This window comes from Condylura cristata, unplaced genomic scaffold, assembly GCF_000260355.1.
Source record: "Condylura cristata isolate star-nosed mole 26May11 unplaced genomic scaffold, ConCri1.0 scaffold00035, whole genome shotgun sequence".
NCBI classification, from domain to species: Eukaryota; Metazoa; Chordata; class Mammalia; order Eulipotyphla; family Talpidae; genus Condylura; species Condylura cristata.
In genome coordinates this window covers 11,625,677-11,645,620 of record NW_004567136.1, presented here as the reverse complement: position 1 = coordinate 11,645,620, position 19,944 = coordinate 11,625,677, and the positions used below count along the sequence as shown (strand labels likewise).

The 19,944-nt window shown below is 45.7% G+C and overlaps 1 protein-coding gene across 2 annotated transcripts in view; it reads left to right on the top strand.

Annotated features, from left to right (window-relative positions):
• Nucleotides 1-18,970, top strand: part of CHD2 (chromodomain helicase DNA binding protein 2) — a 94,340-nt gene extending 75,370 nt beyond the window's left edge. For both annotated transcript variants that reach the window (XM_004693099.2, XM_012732736.1), the window contains 7 exons: nucleotides 294-434; nucleotides 1,713-1,847; nucleotides 5,130-5,308; nucleotides 7,130-7,229; nucleotides 9,530-9,743; nucleotides 13,937-14,183; nucleotides 15,858-18,970. In XM_004693099.2, the coding sequence (XP_004693156.1) occupies nucleotides 294-434; nucleotides 1,713-1,847; nucleotides 5,130-5,308; nucleotides 7,130-7,229; nucleotides 9,530-9,743; nucleotides 13,937-14,183; nucleotides 15,858-16,191 (1,350 nt within the window). In that variant the 3' untranslated portion in view covers nucleotides 16,192-18,970. The remainder of the gene's footprint in view (nucleotides 1-293; nucleotides 435-1,712; nucleotides 1,848-5,129; nucleotides 5,309-7,129; nucleotides 7,230-9,529; nucleotides 9,744-13,936; nucleotides 14,184-15,857) is intronic.
• The last annotated feature ends 974 nt before the right edge of the window (nucleotides 18,971-19,944 follow it).

Genomic DNA, 19,944 nt, shown 5'->3' with positions numbered 1-19,944 from the left:
CTGGAATATAGCTTCTTTTGGTCCTTGTTTTTTCCATCTGTGAAATGGGAACTATACTGCCTGTGGTGAAGGGTTGTCATGGGAACAGAAGCGTGTATCTGCCTGTGCAGGCCGCACTGTTGATCACCAGGAAGTTTGTAATTGCATGAGTTAAGTGCTTATGGCTGTGTGCTTGCAACTCGGCTTCCGAGGGCGGTGATGAGCCATCAGGGGCCCTGCTGCTTTCTCCAGAAAGTAAACAAGTAAATGTAAAATCTGTGGCAAAAACTTATCTAACCCTGTTCATTTTCTAGGATGATGGCTTAGAAAAAAGTCCAATGAAAAAGAAACAGAAGAAGAAAGAGAATAAGGAGAACAAGGAGAAACAAATGAGTTCTAGGAAAGATAAAGAAGGGGAGAAGGAAAGGAAGAAGTCAAAAGATAAGAAAGAAAAGGTATCACCATCTCTCTTATTACTGAGTCAACCCCCGCACTCCTGGTCTCTAAAAGTTCCTTCCTGGGTTAGAATAGAGCAGGGTGTGAAGACCTCGGCAGCATTGTCATTTTAGGAGTGTGTCCGCGAGGGTAGGAGGGGCTGTCAGGAATGCAGTGCAGAGAGAGGACAATATGCAGTTGGGGTGTTGTTTCATACAGAGTTCTCCATTGGCTCTGAGTATCTCACAGGGCACATTAGAATGAGATAGGGTGGGTGCAGTAGCAACGGGTAACTACTTAAAATATGTTCTCAGCTTCAGGGTAGATGAGCACAACCTGCAGGTGAATTTGAGTATCTGAGGGGTGTGTATCACCCAGCAGTTTTCCAGGTGAATAAATATTAATAGGAAGGAAAAGTCTTATTTGGTTACAACATCTTGGAAGCAATTTAGGTCTCTCATAGCAAAACTGCTTCCAAATATCTCATGTTATAAATTATACTTTGACATATTTTTGTGCTCCCACAAAAGGATGCTATTTTTAAAATATGCCAAAATGAAATTTTGCACAGATTGATTTAACAAATACTGATTTATATCTACTACCTAGGTCTTACAGCTGTTGGTAACATTTTTCATGTTTAAGTGGCTTCTTTTTTTTCACTATACTTTGTGTTTTATACTCACACACTGTTGATGTTCTCCTCACTGATACTTCACCTGATTTTACTATTCTCTCTTCTCTCCCTCACACTAATCTGAAGTTGGTCTAGAACTTCCTGTTCATGTTATTTCTACTTTGACAAAATACTATGTGATTACAAACAAAACATAGTATTGTTTTGTTTTTAAATGCCCACACACAAAGTCATTTTTTAAAAATAAGTCTCTTTGTCTCTTCATTCTTCATTTCTTCAGTTTCAGTCATCTAAGTTATTTTAGTTAATACACATTCTTAGGTCAGTATAAATTCATTTATAAGCTGATGATACAAGTTTCTACACAGTATTTTACAAAAGCATCTTAACCTTTTGATGACATTTGTGCATTTTATAGATGAGGGAATAGAAGTCAAACTAGCCTCGCTGGAGCTGAGATTACATTTGGGTGGTTTAGAGACAGAAGAGGGAACAGTGATGATGAAGCGCCTCACCATGTAGGCTTGGTGTCAGGGTCTCCAGGGGGCTCCATCTTGCCTTCTTTGTGACTCGTGGCCACCCACGTTGCCCACTGTGTGATATGGACATGGGTAAGCGAGACTACACAAATGACAGTCACTTCTGTAATTCTTTTTTAAAGCCTAAAGGTGGTGATGCCAAATCTTCAAGTAAATCCAAGCGATCTCAGGGTCCTGTCCATATTACAGCAGGCAGTGAACCTGTCCCCATCGGAGAGGACGAGGATGATGATCTGGACCAGGAGACATTCAGCATAGTAAGTCCTGAAGCCCAGAGGTACCAGCATCTGCAGCAACCCAGCTCACTTTTCATAGGGTCAGCCATGAAGTCTCCATGGGTCTGAGCACTCAGGCATTACGTTGCTTTCTAATATTTAAAGATCTTGTACTTTGGAACAGGCTGCAGGAAGAGATTTTCTTAGTCTCTCTCCAGTGAGGAATTTTAGGGAATGGGTTTTATGTCTGTTCTGTAGAGACTCTCAGACACCTCACCGAGCCCACCTTTCTTCAGACGCTTCCTGTGTTCTGTCCTGCACTTACCAGGGTGTTGGTTGCTGAAGACTTTACATTGTTGGAGTGGTGAAGTCAGGAAAGTTTGTGCATCTATGATGGGGCTGTGTGGAAGCAAGAGATTGATACTGGGAAGATCCCATGAGAAAGGGATTTGGTGCTTTGGGTGCTACCATTCTATTTAAAAAGGCTCATATTAGCTCATTTACTCTTGTTTTTCATGTAATAAAATCTAAAATCTCTAGAAAATTTCAGGAATATAATAAACATTAATAGTGATACCATGAGCTTTTTTCAAATACAGATTTTTTTTTTAAAGACTCAGAATACAAAGCTGAAGTGTTTAACATCGCTTTGTCTAAACCAAATGCCTTTCCTTGGTCACCTCCCCAGGAGTTACCGTGATTCTAGATGTGACGATCATTGTCATGTATGGCTTCAGAGTTCTACTTGTGTCTCTAAAGGCACTTGAGAACTCACAGACAGGCACTGTGTGTGGGCTTAATATATATTTCCTGCACGGCAGTTCTATGAGGGAGGTAATATTTTACATACTAAAAAGCAAGGTGAAGAAAATTAAATAACTTGTCCTCTATCACACCGTTAAGATACAAAGCAGATTTGTTCCAAGCAATTTGGCTGAGAGCCTGAGTTTTTAACTATTGTACCGTAAACAGCATGTCCCGTGCTTTCCATGGTTTTTACAAATGCCACACCATGTGTGTCTTGTAACTTGCTTTCTTCCTTCAGAATCTTTAGTTTTGAGATTTACCCATATGGGCTATTATCTGATTTAAAAAATGTTTCATGTTATTTGGTTTTATGACTCTGACAATTCTTTCTTTCTCTTACTCATGGGGGTTTCTTATATACTAGTTACCAAATAGGCTATGCTAAAATTGTGGCAGATATTTTTTATACATGTGTGAGAGTTTCTCTGGTGTGTATAGCTTGAGCAGAAATACTGGGTTCCTCTGAGATTTTATTAGAATTTATTAGAATTTGCTGCATCACTCTAAAGGGCAGCAGTGAGATTGTGTTCCAGTCTGATTGTGTTCCAATCTCAGATATACATGATTATTTCTGAAAGGTATGAAATACTGATTGGTGGTGTAGTTGAACATTCATTTTCATATTTATTGGGAATTGTCATTTCCAGCGGGTTGCCTATTCCCATTCCATAGCTATTTTGTATCATTTGTCTTTTCTTCCATTTTTGGTAAGAATCCTTTATATGGGGCCCTCTATGGGAGCACAGTGGGCTGGAGCGCAGCACTGTGAAGCTGGCTGTGGCCACCTCAGTTTGAGTTCGATCCCCTGTCCCGGAGGTGACCCACAGGGCGTGGCAGACCTCTCCTGACCTGCCTGCTGCGCCCCTCAGCAGTATACTTCATCGATCTGCCTGATCTGCTCCCCACTCTGTCTCTGATGAATCCTCTCACCTTCTGTACCTCTGGCCTGTACCCCCGTTCTGTATGCATAAATAATAATTTTTAAAAATCCTTTGTACATTCATAATGATTTTTTTCCCTGTTACAGTCGTTATAAATATTTACCCATTCCTGAAAAATTAACAGATTAGTGTTTACAGGAATTGTCACAAATGATGGAAATTTCTAGGATTTTCATTGTTCTGAAATTTCATGTGCTCTATATAGTTCTTTATGCCAAATTCTAAGTGACTGACAACCATGTCTTATGTTCTGAGAAATTTTCTCAAATTATTTTAGAATACTTCTCTCTGTTCTTAATTTAATCTTCATAAATTCCTTGTATTTTGAGATCTGGATTTTGGGAGTGCTCCCGTAATTACATATTTTTTCATTTTCATTTCTGCTTTTATACTCAACTTTCTGAGAGCTCTGCTCCATTTTGTGTCCCATTATTTCTTTTTGCATTTCCCTTGTCATGTGTTATTTCCCACTATAGTTGTCTGAATATTTTGTATTTGTCTTCAATATGTTTTCTGTTACTCATGTTAGATACTTACCAAAGTCACAGTAACCCTTGGTGCTCTGCTCATAGCTTACTTCCCCAAGCTTACCTGACTGGAAGCTTTGACCATGTGGGCAAGGCTTGGCCTACACTCAGAGCTATCCTTGTAGGCTCACCTGGCCGGGCTGCTACATCGGAAACTTCTAGTGGGTGGTCAACATCTTTTGGTTCTTCCTCTTGGGTTGTCAGATTTTTATGAAGAAGAATCTGGAGGGGAAGGCACAGCTTTCTTCATTCTGGAATCAGAGAGGCAGAGGCTATCTTGACCAGAATCTAATAACCCTGTTAATGCAGAAGCCCTGCCCACAGCTAGCCCCAAGTTGTAGCCCAGTTGAGACCTTTCTTTTACTCGAGACGGTATAAACTTCCCTATCTTTTGTTGGGTAGAATGGGAGATCTGGGTATTTTAGTCTGGATATTTGTTGTTATTAAGCAGTCTTTAAAATTCCAATCCTTATTTTAGCCCTGACCCACTACTTCCAGAGGTACCTGGACTTTGGGACAATTTTGCAGTAAACTCAGGTTGGTTCTCAGCTCTCTCCACTGCTGGCTTAGGATTTCATTTTCTCAGATCTGCCGAGTCATTTTCCACTTAGGCAAGATTTTTATTGCTGCGGTTTTTTCTCCATTTTCCCTGTCTTTGCAGGCTTATTTCTTATGACAACCCCTCTTCTGTTTTTATGGGGAGAAAGTCTTGTGTTCAGTCATGTTTATCTGCAGGTCTTCCCTCAGTTTCCTACAAGCCTTGAGGACTTGTCAATGTCATTACCCTGCACTTGTTTGTTTAAAGCTGTGGTGGGAGATTTTTCAATCTATTTTGCTTTCAATTCTCTTCTGATCTTCAGGCCCTAGGAGGCATTATTTATCCTGCCCTGACCCTGGTGGCTACTTTTGTCCCCAGACTCCCCATCTCCTCCTCCAGTGATGATATAGCAGGAGAGTCAGCTGTGTTTTCTCTGGGAATTTAGCGCATAGTAAGCAAAGGAGGCATTTTTGCTGCAGATGTCATAAGTCTCTGTTGTATTACGTTCCAGTGCAAGGAGAGGATGAGACCTGTGAAGAAGGCACTAAAACAGCTGGACAAACCTGACAAGGGACTCAATGTGCAGGAACAGCTGGAGCACACTCGGAACTGCCTGCTGAAGATTGGAGACCGGATCGCTGAGTGCCTTAAAGTCTACTCGGACCAGGAGCACATCAAGCTGTGGAGGAGGTGTGTGCCTGCACCTCCACTTGTCTGGATTGAGTGACCTGTGGGGGGCAGGGTTGGGGGCAAGTGTCTCGTTTTCCTTCTAAAAAAGAGGGTATGGCTACCTAATGATAATCTATTTCCCAACAAAACTATCTTTTACTGACATAGCTTGTAGGCCTCCATTTTATTTTTCTGAAATAGGTGTCCCTTGCTCAGGCCAGTTGGTAGAATGATGTCATTGTTGTTAAGTGACGATGGGCTGCTATACTTGCTGGCCCATTCTCCGAATAAAAACACAGCTCTTATCCCTAGAAGAGATAGAAAACATCTAGTAGCTATGCTACTTCCCTCTCAGGTTGCTTTTCAAAGTTAGTAACTAAACTATAAGTTCTTTGTAATCTATCATATGAAACCAGGGCTAAAACCCAGAATTCTGAGTTTTCTACTGTCTGTGATAATTAGAGTATGCTGGTAGTAATCTAGACCAGTGCAGCTAATCCAGAGCTGTGTTTTGTAAGGCATCATGGTTTAGTACATTCATTTATATATTTAAATTTCACATTCAAAAAACTACAATTGCAGTTTTGCTGACACTTCTGACATCAGCTTCATAATCCAGTTGTTCTGAATTCATGTGTTCATGGTTAATGTAATTCCTTGTCTAATCTCTGTGGTTTGGTTTTAAGTGAAAAATAGATTTAAGGAAACTTGTCCCAATGCAGTCCATAAAAAAAGGAAGTTCCAGATGTTACTTTTCTCCTGTGTACTGTTCTCCACTTCTTCCTACACCGAGGCCCCTCCCTCCCCCCGGCTTTCTTCTTATGTGGGCTAGTCCCTATTAGGCAACAAGAGGCCTCACATGTGATCCATGAAGCTAGGCTTCTGCCGAGCTTGGACCTGTGTCTGAGTCTCCCAGGCGCTAAGGTCATAGTCAACAGTAGCTCATAAGAAGGCCCTTGCTAGGCCTTAGAAACTGCCCATCATGATGCGTTAATTGCAAGATCAAGAAGAATGGGAGCCCTGAGGAGGAGGAAGCACATGCAGAACAGTAGTCAGGGAGAAGGCATCTTTTGCAGGACAGGAGGCACACACAGGCTGGGTGTAGAAGGGTGGCACGGGGCTGCTCAGAGAAAGAGTCCTCGGGCTTCAGCAGCAGCCTGGAAGTGAGGACTGAGAGGATTTAGGATTGAAAGGCAGTTTGTCAGGGTGCTTTGAAAACCTCTTACAGAAGATCCAGGAGGAAGGTAAGTGGTTGTGCATGTGATACATTAGGTTTGCTGGAGAGGAAGCCAGAATGGGGTTCGGTCTGTGGCCGGCCAGCCCCACTCACAAAAGTGGGAGAGGACACACAGTTCCTACCCCTGCTCACATGCTTCTCTTCTAAAGCTTTTCTTCAGTTACAGTGTCAGGAATGCCAGGTGGTGCTGTGGACTGGAGAGAAGAAGTCCCTTGCAGTTTTAAGGCCAAAGTGACAAGCCTTGGTGGTGACGGGAAGAAGGGTAGTAATGCAGAGTGCCACCTTGGGGTGGTGACATGACAGGCTGCTGTGCGGAGGGCCAAGGCGGCACAGGAGATGGGAGAATGTAGGACTGGGCACCTGTGAAATAAACAGAGGGCGTTTAGCCCAGAGGCAGAACCTTGTCTTCAGGTCCCCTCTGTTGACAGTAGCATCTAAAGTTGTGTTACTGGTGCTGAGAACTACAGGAATAATTCTGTGATTTAATGTCTATATTTGCAGAATATTCCAGAGCAAAATTCAATAGCTTGCTATCCATAAAAAGAATAAAAAGCTATCTTGAAAATTCTGTAATTCACCAGATCTGTTATTTTTTTCTTTTTAAGGAACCTATGGATTTTTGTTTCCAAGTTTACAGAATTCGATGCTCGAAAGTTGCATAAGTTATACAAGATGGCTCATAAGAAAAGATCTCAGGAAGAGGAGGTAAAATACAAATTTTTCATTTGTACAAACAAATGGAAGCCAGCAGGTTTCCTTAATTGTGGTTTCTCTCTGAGAAATGGTCATAGAATTATAGGCAGTTGGTGTTAGAGTTGTCGCTGGATCTCTGACCTTGTTTCACAGGTGAAATCCCAGGTCCAAAAGGGGGTCAAGGAGCCCCCGTGGCCATCCTGCCCAAGCAGCAGTGCTGGCACTTCATTTTCTGAGCACAGTCCTTGTTGGCCGGACAGTAGGGCCCTATGTGTAAAACCAATGTATTGGAGCCACACAGTGTTCAAATTCTGATGAGGGGTTGTTTCCCTGAATTCTTAAAGCCTTGAACTTTGTTTGCTGGACCTTTTCTTGTCCCATGTGTATATGCCTTACCATAGCTTATAAATGACCAGCCCTGCTAGCTGGCAGCATTGTGGGCAGAAACGCTTCTTCTGTTCTCTTCGAGTCATGTGTACTTGGTGATCTGCCTGCTTTTACACAGGGTCTCCACTGCTCATACCAAGGAGCAGATGTGAGGAGGTGCCCAAAAGTTACAACCTCTTCTTTGGAGTGGGGGAGGGCATTTACGTGATGGAGCTGAGCTTTGTACTGGTGTCCAGTTCAAAGGCACACCTGTTTGCACACCTGCGGGCTTCATGTGGCCCTGCCACACCAGCCACTGAAGTCCAGTTTAGGTGATTGAACATCTACTTCACTGACACAGCAGCTCTGCGCCCTCTTCACACCAGGAAGGGTGCTGGGCACAGGGCAGGCACTTGAAGTATTTGTTACATGCCCAGCGCTGGGTAGTCTGAAGAAATACCTTCAAGTAGTTTATAAATTTAATTTTATCTTTTATGTTAGGAAGAAAATGATAACAGCACATCATACAGGAATAATATACTAATTGCTGGATGCGAGTGTAAATTTTAAATACTAAAATGTTTTTGAAAGAATGGTCAGATGGAACCTAGAAGGAAATGAAGTAGTTGGGCAAGGCCTCTAGGAGGGAATGAAAGTTAGAAGGAAGGTTTGAAGCTGGTTGCATGATGATGAAGGCTCTTTTAGTCCAGACTCAGATGTTGGTACTCATGAGTGGTAGGAGATGTGATCTTATGGAGAGCACATTGGTCACCACCCTCATAGCGGACACTTCCAGTAAGGTTTATCAAAGAATAAAACACCGTTTTACTTCTAAGAATTTATTTCTGTTTTAAAAATATTTATGCATGCAAGAACTAGAGTGCAGGCCAGAGGTGCTGGGGTGAGAGGATTCATCAGAGACAGAGGTCGGGAGCTGAACAGGCAGATTGACTGAAATTTACTGCTGAGGGGACCAGCAGGGACAGGAGAGGTCTGCTGCGCTCTGTGGGTCACTCCTTGGCAAGGACTGAGCTCCTTTAGCAGTGGCTGCGGACAGCTTCATAGTGCTGAGCTTTAACCCCTTTTGTGTCAAGGAGGGCCCCGCTTCTAAGAATTTAAAGGAGAAAAATTGAAAAATGTTCCTAGTGGAAATGACTTCAAGGTCCAACAATAGGGGATAGATTAGGTAGATCATGATAGCTTAGGGAATGTTGTTCAGCCACAAATATAATATTATGGAAACTAGTATTTATATGAGAATATCTTTACAATGTATTGGTGCAAAATGTACCAAGTTCTTTGTGTTCTAATAAAAGTACGTGTGTGTGTGTGAAATACACACATACACACATATATGCACACATACACATATACAAGGCTTAGAAAGACAAACAAGATTATTAACTCTAATTCTCTTCATGCTTGGATTTTAGGCTACTTTACCCTTTGTACATTTCTTATTTTTCATTTACTATTTCTGATGTTTTGATATGGAATGTTATACTTGTGTGCTAAAGGAGGGGTGTTAACTGAACATTTAGATACTTAGCTTAATGGCTTAGGCATAGAAACTCTTGCTGCTGGACTAGTCAGGAGTGGATTGTTCTATTGTTCCAGTTAACATGGTCTCATGATCATTCTTGGGGGTGCTAGCAGCTGTTTCAGCCCCAGCAGTGACATCCAGCTCTCAGCACGTATTCCCAACCTGCTTTGGTGAAGCTTGGATGTCAGCATGGACAGTAGGTCAGCGCAGCAGGTGGGGCTCTGTGAGGCTATTGGTGGTGTGGGAACTCAGTGGGATTTAGGGGTATCTTTCGGTGAGAAGGAAGTTGGCAGAGGGTGAGAAGCCAAGAGGGAAATGTTTAGAGATGATGGATGATTTTTCTGCTGTTGTTGGCAGTGCAACCTAGGATCTTGAAAGTCTCTGGATTCCTTTTACCCTGCAGGAGCAAAAGAAGAAAGATGATGTGATTGGTGGTAAGAAGCCATTTAGACCAGAGGCCTCAGGCTCAAGCCGGGACTCCCTGATGTCTCAGTCCCATACTCCCCACAATCTGCACCCACAGAAGCCTCATTTGCCTGCCTCCCATGGCCCACAGATGCATGGACACCCCAGAGATAACTACAATCATCCCAATAAGAGACACTTCAGCAACGCAGGTAGGTCATTAAGGAGGTTTTTTAAGAGGCACAAAATGAAGAATGTTTCACTTTCTAGAAAAGCAACTGGACCTTTTGTGTACTTTATCCTCCTCCCATATTTTGCTATACTTTTTGTCCTCAGATAAAGGACGAGATAACAATCCAAAAATCTGTCAGCTTTAAGATCATAGTTATCATAAGTAAATGCTAAACTGAGGGAAACAATTTTTAGCTAAATAACTACAGTGATAATATTGAACAAACCCTTTTAAAATAGTAACAAAGGATAACCAAATAAAATGGGTAAAAGTTAGGAGTAGGAATCCATGGAGAAAAGGAAGTTGAAGAAACCAGTTTGACAAGACAGACTTGGCTATTAGGGAACTGTAAATTAAAACAGCAGCAAGTCTACCAATTTTTTTTCTCCATTTAGGTTATCAAAAATTGAAAGTGGGGGCTCCCTGGTAGCCTAGGGATTAGGTCTCAGCACTATCACTGTGATGGCCTGAGTTCAAGCCTGGCCGCGGAGCTGACCCACATGGCACAGAGTACTGCTCTGTCTTGCCCACTGCTTCCCTGTCTTTCCCACTGCAGTGTATTTCAGTCAATCCATTTGCTCTGCTCTGCACTCTGTCACTGGTGCATCCTCTCATCCAACCCCCCAATCTGGCCTACACTGCAGTTGTTCTATGCAAAAACAAACAAAATCTTTTTTTAAAAAAAATTGAAAGGTGAAATACACATACATTACAGAATCTGAATCGTTGCACTTCCCAGATAATAATCAGAACTATCTAAATATGTAGGCCCATTCACAACAGTATTTCTTTTTCCAGGCATCTGTCCCATACAAACAAAACATGCATGCATGAGGATGTGGCAAAAAGCTGGAGAAAACTCGAATGCCCACTAGTAGAGGAATGGCTAGATGAGTGGTAGTACATTTGTGCTTTGTATTAGAATAAGTTGATTTTTTTAAATAAAAAAATTAAGAGTGGGAAAAATGATAGCAACGGCAACAAGAAAATCTTTTTTTGTGTCTGCTGAAATAAGATTCATATACATATAACCATTTTATTTTTAAATTTTAAAAAAAGATTTGTACATACAAGAACTGGGGTGGAGGCCAGAGGTGCAAGGGGTGAGAGGACTCCCCAGAGACAGAGTGGGGAGCAGAACAGTTGGATCTATTGAAATCCACTGCTGAGGGGGCAGCGGGGAGGTAGGAGAGGTCTGCCACACCATGTGGGTCGTTCCTTGGCCGGGGATCGGACTTGTATTGCAGTGGCTATGGATACCCAACCCCTTGCACCACAGGGAGACCCAGTGTACCCATTTTAAGGGAATAGTTCATTGTTGTTTTGTGTTTTCATGTACAACCACTATCTCTGTCATAAAGTTCCAAAACAGTTATTTCTCCAAGGAAAATCCCATGATCCTTAAGCAGCTACTCTCCTTAGTCTGCATTCTATCTCTGTAGATTTGCTTATTGTGGCTATTTTGCCTATTTGGGATCACACAGTATGTGTCTGACCGACCTACTTGGAATCCATACACAGCTCTGCCTACTCCCCAGTTCTTCTAAGAAAAAATAAAGTCCTTAAAAAATATGTAGTGTACGTGGAATCACAATCCAAGACTTTACAAAGAATCATCTATTCCATAATAGTCAACATGAAGTGCACTACTTTCTAAACTTCAGTTTGCATTTCCGTTGTTTTTAAAAAGACGCATTTCAGCCTTACAGTAAAACTCAAGCTTTTGGAAAGCTGTTTTCTCATCTTTTCCTCTCTTGAACATAAAAATAGTTACTTAGTCCTTGCCTGCTAACATAGTCTCTGAATTATTGTGAGTCATTTTCTGTTGTCTGCCTTTTTTCTCTTGATTTCAGTCCCGTAGCTATATGTGGGTGTGCCTAATTGTTTCTGAGTAAGTGGTGATACATGCGTTTTTACAAGCAGTAGAAGCACCAGGTACCTTCCCTCAGATGATTCACCTTCCCCTCTTCTGGGCACATGGAATAATGGGAGGCGCGTTAACTGGGCCACCTCTGGCCACCCTCTTCTGTGGCTTAGCTCCTCACGGCAATTGCCTCTCCTCAGCAGGGTCTCTGGGCCCATATTGAGGTGCTCCACACTGCGCTGCTGTGTTGGAGGCTTTCAGCTTAGCTTTTTTAGCCTTCTGCCCCTTCTGGCAAGTATCCTGAGGGCACACTGGCCCTGTGTTTGGTGTTTAATGCACCTGTAGCCCAGGAAGGGCAGAGACTGCTGGTGCCCCCACCCCAGGGAAGCCTGGGTGTTCTGCCTCGGAGCTGTAGGTCTTCTGCTCTTGGAGCTCTTACTCCTTTTAGTCCTTTCTACTTTGTCTACTCTTTTATGTCTCTGAGCAGATTATATTTTCTTTACCTGACCTTTCTCATTCTTCTTTACAAACCACTCTAAACTACCTGGAAGCAGAAGTTCCATGTCTTCGCCTCTTAAAATCTCCAAGAAGTTCAGCACCATTTTATGGAGGGGTAGAAGATAATAACTGCACCAGATTGTTAGGAACTGTTTCCCTGCTCCTAGAACCAGTTGTATGGATTGTATTGAGTTTTTCTTGGTATTAGACTGGTTTTGTTAGTCATAAGTACGCTAATTTTATTGTTTGATCCTTTGAAAAAACCCTGTTTGTTAAGCAAACTGTAGTTTTTTGTTTAAACCTTGTATTCCTCACACGTTTCCTTAGTCAGTACTTCCTAGCCAGTGACCTGCCTCATGAAGAAAAAAACCAGATGGATAGTACTGTTGGTTTCTCGGAAATAAGTGACTTGGCTTGAATTTCAGCTTCTCTGCCTTACCATGGACTCTTTGAAATCTCACTTTCCATTTGGTTTTCAAATGATCCTTTCAGGCTGTCATTGATTAGTGATCCTTAGGTTGAATAGGCCCAACTTTCCATTTGTTTCTCTCCTGGATCAGTCACTGGCTGACTCATGTTGTTTCAATGGTATAAACATCTGAACTGCATAGGTTTCTTGATGGCACCACCCTTTGCTTATAGGAAAATGCTAGAATGCCAACAAAGGAGACATTTGCCTGGTGGTATATGATTAACCTTAACCTAATTGCATATAGAAGATGGATTTCCCAGGAGGCCACATAGCTCTCCTGGTTAAGTCTGTTTATTTCCTAGGCTGCCTATAACAAGGCACCACCAGCTGGGTGGCATCACACAGCAGGGGAATTAATTTCATACAGTTCTGACATTCGGGTGTCGACAGGGTTGGTTCCTTCCAGAGACCCTGAGGGAACTCTGTTCCAGGTCTCCTGCAGCCAACATTTGTGTTCCTGAACACAGCCACATGGCTCTAGTCACTTTTTCATCTCCATGTGGCCTTCCTCTCTGTATCTCTGTGTTCCCTCTGCCTTTCTCTTCAAAGGATGTCTGTCATTGGGGTTAGGGCCTGACCTGAGTAATGTCTCATCATGAAATCCTGGCTTAGTTACATCTGCAGAGACTTTATTTCCAAGGAAAATCACAGGCACGGGTTCCAAGTCCCCAGTTCAGCTCATGCTGTACTCCATTTCTGGACCGTTGTGATTTCACTTTCTTGATTCAAATAAGTGCAGCTCTTTTCCCCAGAGGGGAAAGGAGGCTATCAAAGCTCACATGTTTCAGTTGGGCCCTGTGCTTGAGAGTTGATGTGGAGCCGAGTGAGGGAAAGTGATTTATACGGGGTGGGGTGGGGGGCCCAGGTGTGAAGTGGGGAATGATAATCAGTATAGTCTAGAAAGAGTTTCAGAGACCAGGCACAGCTTACGCACCAGCATGTAAATAAACTTTAGATGTGGAAACAGGAGCATTACCTGCAGCTGTAAAATTTAGTAGTGCCATTTTCCAAGTTAACATTTGGGTGTAGTTGTTTTGTTTTGTTTTGTTTTGTTTGATGAGAGGTGAAATCTTAAGAATTTGACCCATGGTGAAAGGAAAACAGGTGTGGGAAATGAAAAATCACAATTCTTAAAGCTTTAGAAAGGGAAAGATGGTGAATTTTCTTTTGCCTTAAAATGTTAAGACTCATTATTGGTATGCAAACAAATAGTAAAGAAGCCAAGAAGGAGGAAATTAATTGTCTATTTATAGTCTGGCTCAGCCTTTCCATTTAAACTTCTGTGGGAGTAAAATCCAACTAATTTTTGTAGTCATGAAATCACTTTCTTTTTCTGCAGATCGAGGAGACTGGCAGAGGGAAAGAAAGTTCAACTATGGCGGAGGCAGCAACAACCCTCCGTGGGCTAGTGACAGGCACCACCAGTATGAGCAGCACTGGTACAAGGAGCACCACTATGGGGACCGGCGGCACATGGACACCCACCGCTCTGGGAGCTACCGGCCCAACAACCTGTCCAGAAAGAGACCTTATGACCAGTACAGCAGTGACCGAGACCACCGGGGCCACCGAGATTATTACGACAGGTATTGTGATGGTGGACTGGAGTTCATGGGCGTACCACAGGGGCTTGCTGGCTGCCCTGCTGCTTTATAGGGGAAATAGCAGCCACACAGTCATGTCACTCTGAGGCCTGGGAGGAGTACCGTGCTGCACGTTACTGCACGTTACTGAGGAGGCAGCTTAAAGGGGGCTTGGTTGCGTATTTCCTGAGGCTGAGGAAAGGCTTGTGGGAAGACGGAATGCTTGTGACTGATTTGTTCTCGGAAGAGTTAACCAAGCAGAGAGAAAAGAATTAGTCTCGCGTCCAGGGCAGGCCCCAGGAGGAATGCTGAGAAAAGTTAATAGGTTGGATAGGGTGGGGAGCAGGAGCCTTGAATCGCATGTTACAGGTGTACCGTTTTATTCTCTGGGCCCCAGGGAGCCATTTGCAGGTCCATTTCACTGGTGCAGGAAGAGTTTCCTGACTTCTCTAAACACTTAGCCCTTTTTAGGGGTTCATCACATTGTGGCCTGTCTCACCGCAGTCGTGCATCACTCCGGGCACTTTGGTAAAGGGCAGGCTGTGTATGTGATGGTGGTGCCACGTAGCCAGGTGTGTAGTAGGCAGCACCGTCTTGGTTCATGTGTTCACACTCCGTGACGTTTTCAAGGACAGAGTCACCTAAGGGCGCATTTCTCAGAACAGCTCCCTATCATCGCATGACACATGACTATACTTCATTTCTTTCATGGCCGAATAATATTCCATTGCCTCTGTGTATTACATCCTGTTTGCCTGTTCCTTCATTAATGAATATTTGAGTTGCTTCCATCCTTTAGTGGATAATGCTGCTGTAGAAGTGGACATGCAAGTGTTGTATCAATACTTGTGTTCACTTCTTCTGGGTGTGTCCTGAGGTGTGGAACTGTCGGTCATATGGTTGTTCAGTTTTACTTTTTTCCAAGCTTTTTTCGAAGCACCTGGACCATGTCACTGACTCCCAGCAAGGTCAAGAACTGCAGCTTCCCACATCTCCAACATACTTTCTGTTGTCTTTTAAAATATATGTATATGTAGCCATGCTAGTGGGTACTAAGTGGCATCTCCTCGCACTTTTCACTTGCAGTTCCGAGTTGCTATGACATTGAGTATCTTCTGAGCACTCAGTGGCCATTTGTGCATCTTTGGAGAAGTGTCAGTTCACACATGCTTAACCAGGTTGAATGCCTTCTTACCGTTGACACAGCCAGTTGTCTTTTCATAGTTGAGCAAGCAGTTACAGTGGCCCTGACAAAGAATTTAAATATTCTTCACTAAATGCATTTTTAAAACAATTTAATTAGTCAGTCACTTACTGGTGAGTATTTTGGTTAATTGTGACTTTCCTTGTTACTAATTTACAGAACAAATTTTGTGTCTCTCTTTCCCCTGGGCTGGGTCAGAGACTGGAAACGCTTGTGTTCTTGCCAGTTTGCCTATAGGTCGTGCGACCGAGCAGTGCCCTTGGTGGGTGCGTGTACCCTGTCTCGTCACAGACTGGGTGTGGCTCAGGCCTGTGTCTTGCCAAGAAATATAAAATAGCCTTTTGTTGTCTTTAGTTTTGTCTTTTCTATTTCTTGTGACACAAGCTTGCAGCCTGCTCGCTTGCGGACCAGTGGGCTCAGGAGGAAGGGTGGGACTGGTGTCGGGCTCTCGCTCACCTCCGCCTCTCTTCCAGGCACCACCACGACTCCAAGCGGAGGCGATCCGATGACTTCCGGCCTCAGAATTACCACCAGCAGGATTTCCGACGAATGTCTGACCACCGTCCCCCAATGGGCTACCATGGCCAGGGACCCTCAGACCATTACCGCTCTTTCCACACAGACAAAATGGGGGAGTATAAACAGCCTCTGCCCCCCTTACACCCTGCTGTCTCAGATCCTCGTTCACCTCCATCTCAGAAATCGCCTCACGATTCCAAGTCACCCCTGGATCATCGGTCTCCTTTGGAGAGATCCCTAGAACAGAAAAACAACCCAGATTATAACTGGAATGTTCGAAAAACATAAAAGACAGCTCATAAAGAAGGGGAGAGCAAGAGTCACTAAGCACCTGGATATTTTTGGTCTGATCCAACAGTAGCCAGTCATCTGGACCAGTGAGTGGAGTTTCTGGACATGCAACGGCGGCTCGCTGGCTGAGGGGCACTTTGCAGAGCAGGGCCTATGGTCTGGGCCATCTGGGCAGGGTCACCACTCCTACACTGGCAACCCTGTCCTGTGCGGCTTGGTTCTGGCCTCCGTCTCGAATGGGTGCTAGAAGGAAGAGGTGGCTTTTGTGTACCCACTTCCCGGGTTGCGTCCCCACTGAAGGAGGAAGGATCTTAGTGTTGTGAACGTTCTCTGGCTGGATTGGTAGACCTGGGACACGGCGTGGGGTGGGCAGGCATGGGCCTGCGTGCATGCACGTGCTCAGGCTGCAGGGCAGCTGGACAGCGCCTCACTGCCACGACAGACGGGCTGAGGGGGAGCGGGGCATGGGCTGAGTGGTGGGGTCTCGCTGTAGGACTTAAAGGGGGACAGCAGCCCCTCAGATATGTTCTTGGGAAAAGTGACACTCGGGCCACATTATGAGGCCCCTATAGTGCCAGAGGGGTGGGGCTGGGGTGAGGAGAGGGAAACCACCCCCACAACAGCCTCTTCTTGCCAGCACCCGTCCTCCCCACCTATCTGTACATTTCAAAGGGTCAGTCTCCTGAGGGGCCTTTTGCGCTTGGGGAGTGGGGCCAGCGCACCTAATGTGAGTGCTGTAAGCTAGGCAGAGGGCTCCATGGTTGGGAAGGGTGAGTGGGGTGGGCGGGCAGGTGGGAGTGTGGCCGGGGAGCTGGAGTCCCTGCTGTGGGCCTTGTGCTGTGAAGTGAAACCAGGAGGCCTGCAGAGGAAGAGGGGCAGGCACACCCGGGGGAGGGGGGTGGTTTTCCAGAGAGGGGTGCCAGGGGCATGTGGTCAGTGTCGCTTCCCACTGCATTCTAGTTCCTGTTGCACAGCTTGAAGTATTCACAGAGAACTCCCTCTGCTCACTCACAGGTGGGTGGGTGAGCTAAGTCGCCATGGCCAACAGGTGTCCACTGCTAGTTGAAAAGCGTTAGACTCAGTTTCTCTTAGGGAAAGCATAAATCTAAGTTAAATTTTTTTTCCAAAACAGGCCATCCAGGACAGGTGACCAAGCTGCGAAGAGTTGGGGTCACACTGGATAGGGCTGGGGGGGGCTGAAGTCACTTGTGCCCATCCAAGATTCTTCCCACTGGTCTGATTTTGGGGACCTTCCATTTCATTCCTTTCAAATATCTCTTGTCAGTATTTTTAGCAAATCCAAAGACCTTTCTAGACGCAGCCCAACTCACTGACTTGAGCTTACAGCGTGCCTGCAGTGTGCTGATGTGTCCAGGCCCAGAGGGTGCACACGCTGAGGGGGCAGCCGGTTCAGCTCCAGACCTGGTGGAGGGTGGGGAGTGGGTGAGCTCTCCGTCATGCACAGGCTGGACCCTGGGTGGCACTATGGGCGCCTTTACTGACTGTGTCCTCAGTGGCCTGCCCACCCCAGGGGAGCACACTTGGTCCCTGTGCGTGGTGTTTGGAGGCTGCGCCCACCCCGACCCTGTTGTTTTCCTCATGGCACTTGGGGCTGTTCCTCGGGTAGCAGAGCCCATGGGGCCCCCCAGCCAGTGGTCAGGCTGGAGGAGGTGGAAAGTCCTGGCTGGGTTTTACACCTCAAGGGTAGCTTCATGCTAAAAATACAGACCCTGAAAATACAGTCTTGCCCCAGCCAAGAAGAGGTAGGATTGAGGGAGCCAGGGCGTGTCCGCGGCGAGGGTAGGCAGCAGCGGGATTCATCGCTGCCCTCCTGGTGCAGATTCAGGGTTTTTTCTCTGAAGTTGTTGATAGGAGATGTGAGTGATTCCCAGAGAGATCTCATCATGAGGAAAAAGCAACTTCCTTTTGTTCACATTCAGGACTTTGAGTGCCATACGATGTAGCAAAAGGCATTATCAGCCAGATCAGTGTTAAATTGATTATAACTACAGTATCCCCATAAAAGCATCCCTTTGTGATGCTGAAGTGTTTGAGACGGGCGGGGAAAGGAGGCACGTCCACACTGATCCGGAATCAGTCTGAAAGCTGTGCTTAAGCAGCACCAGGAGTTGGCCCCGGTAGACACGCGCGCGGGGGGAGGGGCGGCAGCCCGCGCACCTGGGGGTGAGTCCCAGAACTGGCTTTGGAAAGCGGGGTGACGTATTGGGTGGAAACCGCAGGGGCGGAGGACGAAGGACAGTAGCATCACCTAAAACCCAAGCGACAAGGGTTACCCTGGTCGCCGTGGCCCCGGCACAGGGCCGGGAAGCCCCAGGCTCCGGAGGAACCCGCCCTTGGCCCACTCTCCTTCCAGCCATTCATTCCTCGAGCCCTTCGGCGGACCAGGTCAGCGCGCCCACCCCCAGCCTGACGTGACGGTTGCATCAGGACGCGGTGCAGGTTACAAGTTCACACAACACACTGAAACCCTACAGACCAATATCCACTGTCAGCGGGAGCGGTGGCCCGGGCCCGGCCCTAGCAGTCTTCTCGGTGCTGAGGGCGAGCGAGTCGGGCTGGAGAGCTAGGCCAAGGGTCCAGGCTGCTTTAGTCCATCTGCACCCACTCGTCTGGGACAGGTGGTTTTTCCTTATTGTAAAATTGTGGACTTTTAAAAACCTGTTGAGTCAACAGTAATTAATTTATATTTGTGAAAAATGCCACTGTCCTAGTGATTTCTGATGTAAATAATGTTGTTTATATAGTATGTATTAAATTTTCCTACATTGTAAAGCTGCTGTGCTTTGATTCTTGGACATTGAGAGCTGTCACCAAGGATATTTTGAACTGGGCGACTGCACTGTGTTGGCGGGAGCTGTGACTGGATGCCCTCCAGCCCCTTCCTTGGCCACTGGGACATCAGGACTTCGTCAGATTGTCGGCCCTTCGGAGCAGCAGATTTCCCTCTTAGGCCTCTTCTGAGCGGCTCACCCTGGTAGCCTTTCTCGAGGCTGATGGTCCTTGGCTGAGGCTCCAGTCCCTCCCCTGGTGGGATGAGTGGTGCAGAGGGTGGCCCTTCACGGCCTGTGTTGGTGCACAAGGAGTGCTGGTCCTGGGGGACCTGGAAGGTGGAGCCTGGTGCCTTCCAAGCGGGTCCGCAGCCCCGTCTGGGCAGAGGAAATAACGCCGTGCCTGCCAGCCTGAGGCCCGGAGGGTGATTTAGCAGTTGGGTCATATATTCTTGAAGGGGAAAAAGGCGTTTTATAATGGAAACACTGACACAAATGTTAACTGGAGCAGCTTGGCACCGGCGGGCGCAGCTCGGCGAGGCCCAGACAGAGGAAGGGTGGCCCGGCTTGCGGGTGGAGGGCCGTCTGCACAGCTCCGGGGGAGCTTGCCAGGCCCGGGGGGTTACTGACGCTCGGTGACTTTGAAACCAAACGCCAATCTTTGTGAAGTTGATACCAGAGAAGCCATAGCTCAGAGTGGAGGGTTGGCTCGGTGACTGTCAGCCCTGGAGACCTGGCCTGGCTCCCCCCGACCTTGTGGGGAGGAGAAGCAGGGGTTCTGTGCCAGAGGAGGTGGCATTTGGGACCTAGAAACTGTTTTTCCTGCCTTCGACTCCACTCACTCTTGGTTTCAACTGTCAAGTTGTCAGGAACAACTCGGGGTAACCAAGAACAAGTGCCTTAATCAACTTGGTAGCATTCTTGATAGCAACGAGGCTTCTAAGGCATGTGGTTGTGTCCA